This window comes from Mus caroli, chromosome 8 (genome assembly GCF_900094665.2).
Source record: "Mus caroli chromosome 8, CAROLI_EIJ_v1.1, whole genome shotgun sequence".
Classification (NCBI taxonomy): Eukaryota; Metazoa; Chordata; class Mammalia; order Rodentia; family Muridae; genus Mus; species Mus caroli.
This window is the reverse complement of record NC_034577.1, coordinates 17,774,816-17,776,625: the sequence shown is the minus strand read 5'-3', so window position 1 is coordinate 17,776,625 and position 1,810 is coordinate 17,774,816. Positions and strand designations below refer to the sequence as shown.

At 50.1% G+C, this 1,810-nt stretch overlaps 1 protein-coding gene across 1 annotated transcript in view; it reads left to right on the top strand.

Annotated features, from left to right (window-relative positions):
* Window positions 1–822: 822 nt before the first annotated feature.
* Gins4 (GINS complex subunit 4) overlaps window positions 823–1,810 on the top strand; it is a 10,057-nt gene continuing 9,069 nt past the window's right edge. The window contains exons 1-2 of the mRNA XM_021170234.2: window positions 823–1,025; window positions 1,395–1,514. Coding sequence (XP_021025893.1) covers window positions 1,419–1,514 — 96 coding nt within the window. The 5' untranslated portion in view covers window positions 823–1,025; window positions 1,395–1,418. The remainder of the gene's footprint in view (window positions 1,026–1,394; window positions 1,515–1,810) is intronic.

Below are 1,810 nucleotides of genomic sequence, written 5' to 3'. Positions count from 1 at the left end.
TATATAAAGTTATAAAAATTTGCAATCTGATTCCATCTCTGAAGCTAATTAGGAAGTTTGGCACTTAAAAAATATAAGGGGCTAGGGGCTGGAGAGATAGATTGCTCANTGGTTTAGAGCAAGTGCTGGAGTTTGGTTGTCCATACCCATGTGGAACAGCTCATAACCACGTGTTANGAGCTCCATCAGGATCCAGTGCATTCTTCTGTCCTCAGCTGGCACCACACTCATGTGCAAGCACACATACAAACATACATGAAAATAAGGAAATATATCTATAAAAATCATCTTAAGGGGGCTCAGTGGGTAACAGCACTTGCTATGCAATCGTGACCTGAGCATACCACATGCGTATATTGCATTCACACTCACTAAAAAAGTAGAATCCTAGAAAGTCAGTAGGCATTCTTTCATCACCAAAAAGAACAACTCAAATAACAGNGAACAACTCTGCGCAATAAAATGTAAAGGAAGGACAATGGAGTGAGTCTCTTAAATGTAGTTTCAGCATACATTTATGAATCTGAACAGGTTTGGCAATGGAACCAAGCCACACACAGTAAATGTTAAAGGAAGGAAGGCCCTGTACCGATTCGCCACAAGATGGCGCTGCGTGGTTTCCTTAATGTGAGCCGAACTCCCCCACGTGGCCGGCCCGAGACGGTGCCACCCGGCACTTCACTCCCAGCCTCCTTCCCCGCCTTCCGGAAGTATGTTCTATAGCTCGGCAAGAGCCCGCCCCGGGGTAGGCGGGGCCAAGGGGCTTGTGTCCGCTTTTCCTTGGGCCTGATTGGTTAGTGCTCCCCCAGCGCGGAGACGTTTTCCTGTTGCCTCTGTGTTTGGGAAAGGAGCGCGGGAGCTGTACCACTGCTCGTCAGGTCCGTGGGCCGCGGGCTTTCGGCGCGATCTCCGGCGCCCACCGCTCGGGGAGCCTCCGCCCGTGGTGTCCCGCGAGCGTGCGGGCTAGGAGAGAAGGGAAGAGGGATCCCTGAGCCGTTGTAGCCTCTTTGAGTGCCAACTGCGAGGTGAGCGCTGGAGTGTCCAGGCGACCCCGGGTCAGTTGCAGCTGCCGACGCGATGTGCCGAGCACTTGACAGAATACACTTTTCACATTTGAACCGAATGGGCTCCTGGGCCACTGAGGCAGAACGCTGCTCCTGGCGACGACAAGGAGCATTACGGTTTAGTATGGTATCTGCCCAGGTCCAGGCCCATGCAGTGGGAAGGATTAGGAGAGAAACCGACCAAGGGACTAAGCCCAACACTGAAAAATCAGTCTCTGATTTCGCCATCCCTGGCCAGTGCACCCCCTTCAGTCCCAATAAACTTGTCCCTAAATGCCTTTTCTTGCAAGTAAGTGGGAGAAGCTTTTCAGGGTGTTGGTTTATTTTCAGGTATAGGTTCCCGGTTGAGAAACGATGACGGAGGTTCTGGATCTCCACGGACAGGACTCTGATGGGGGTAGTGAGGAGATGGTCCTAACTCCTGCAGAGCTCATTGAAAAGCTGGAGCAGGTAAGCACCCCAAATACAACCCATATGTCCCGTGTTCTTAGCTCTTAATTTACTCCGGGTGTGCAGTACCACGGCTCAGAAAATAAGGAAACAGAAGATTTGTTTCCAAAGAGCATTGTTTGTAACATCTGCATAAAAATAGGAAGCCCGAAAGCAGGACCTTCTTTAGGAGACTTGTCAGTCTTCCAGGATGGCTAGTAAAAGTAGGCTTTGGACACATGTAGTAGAATGTTTCACAAAGCAAGGCTCTGCTGTGCTATTTTGAGGACGTAAAGATCTGTGTGATGGAAGCATGC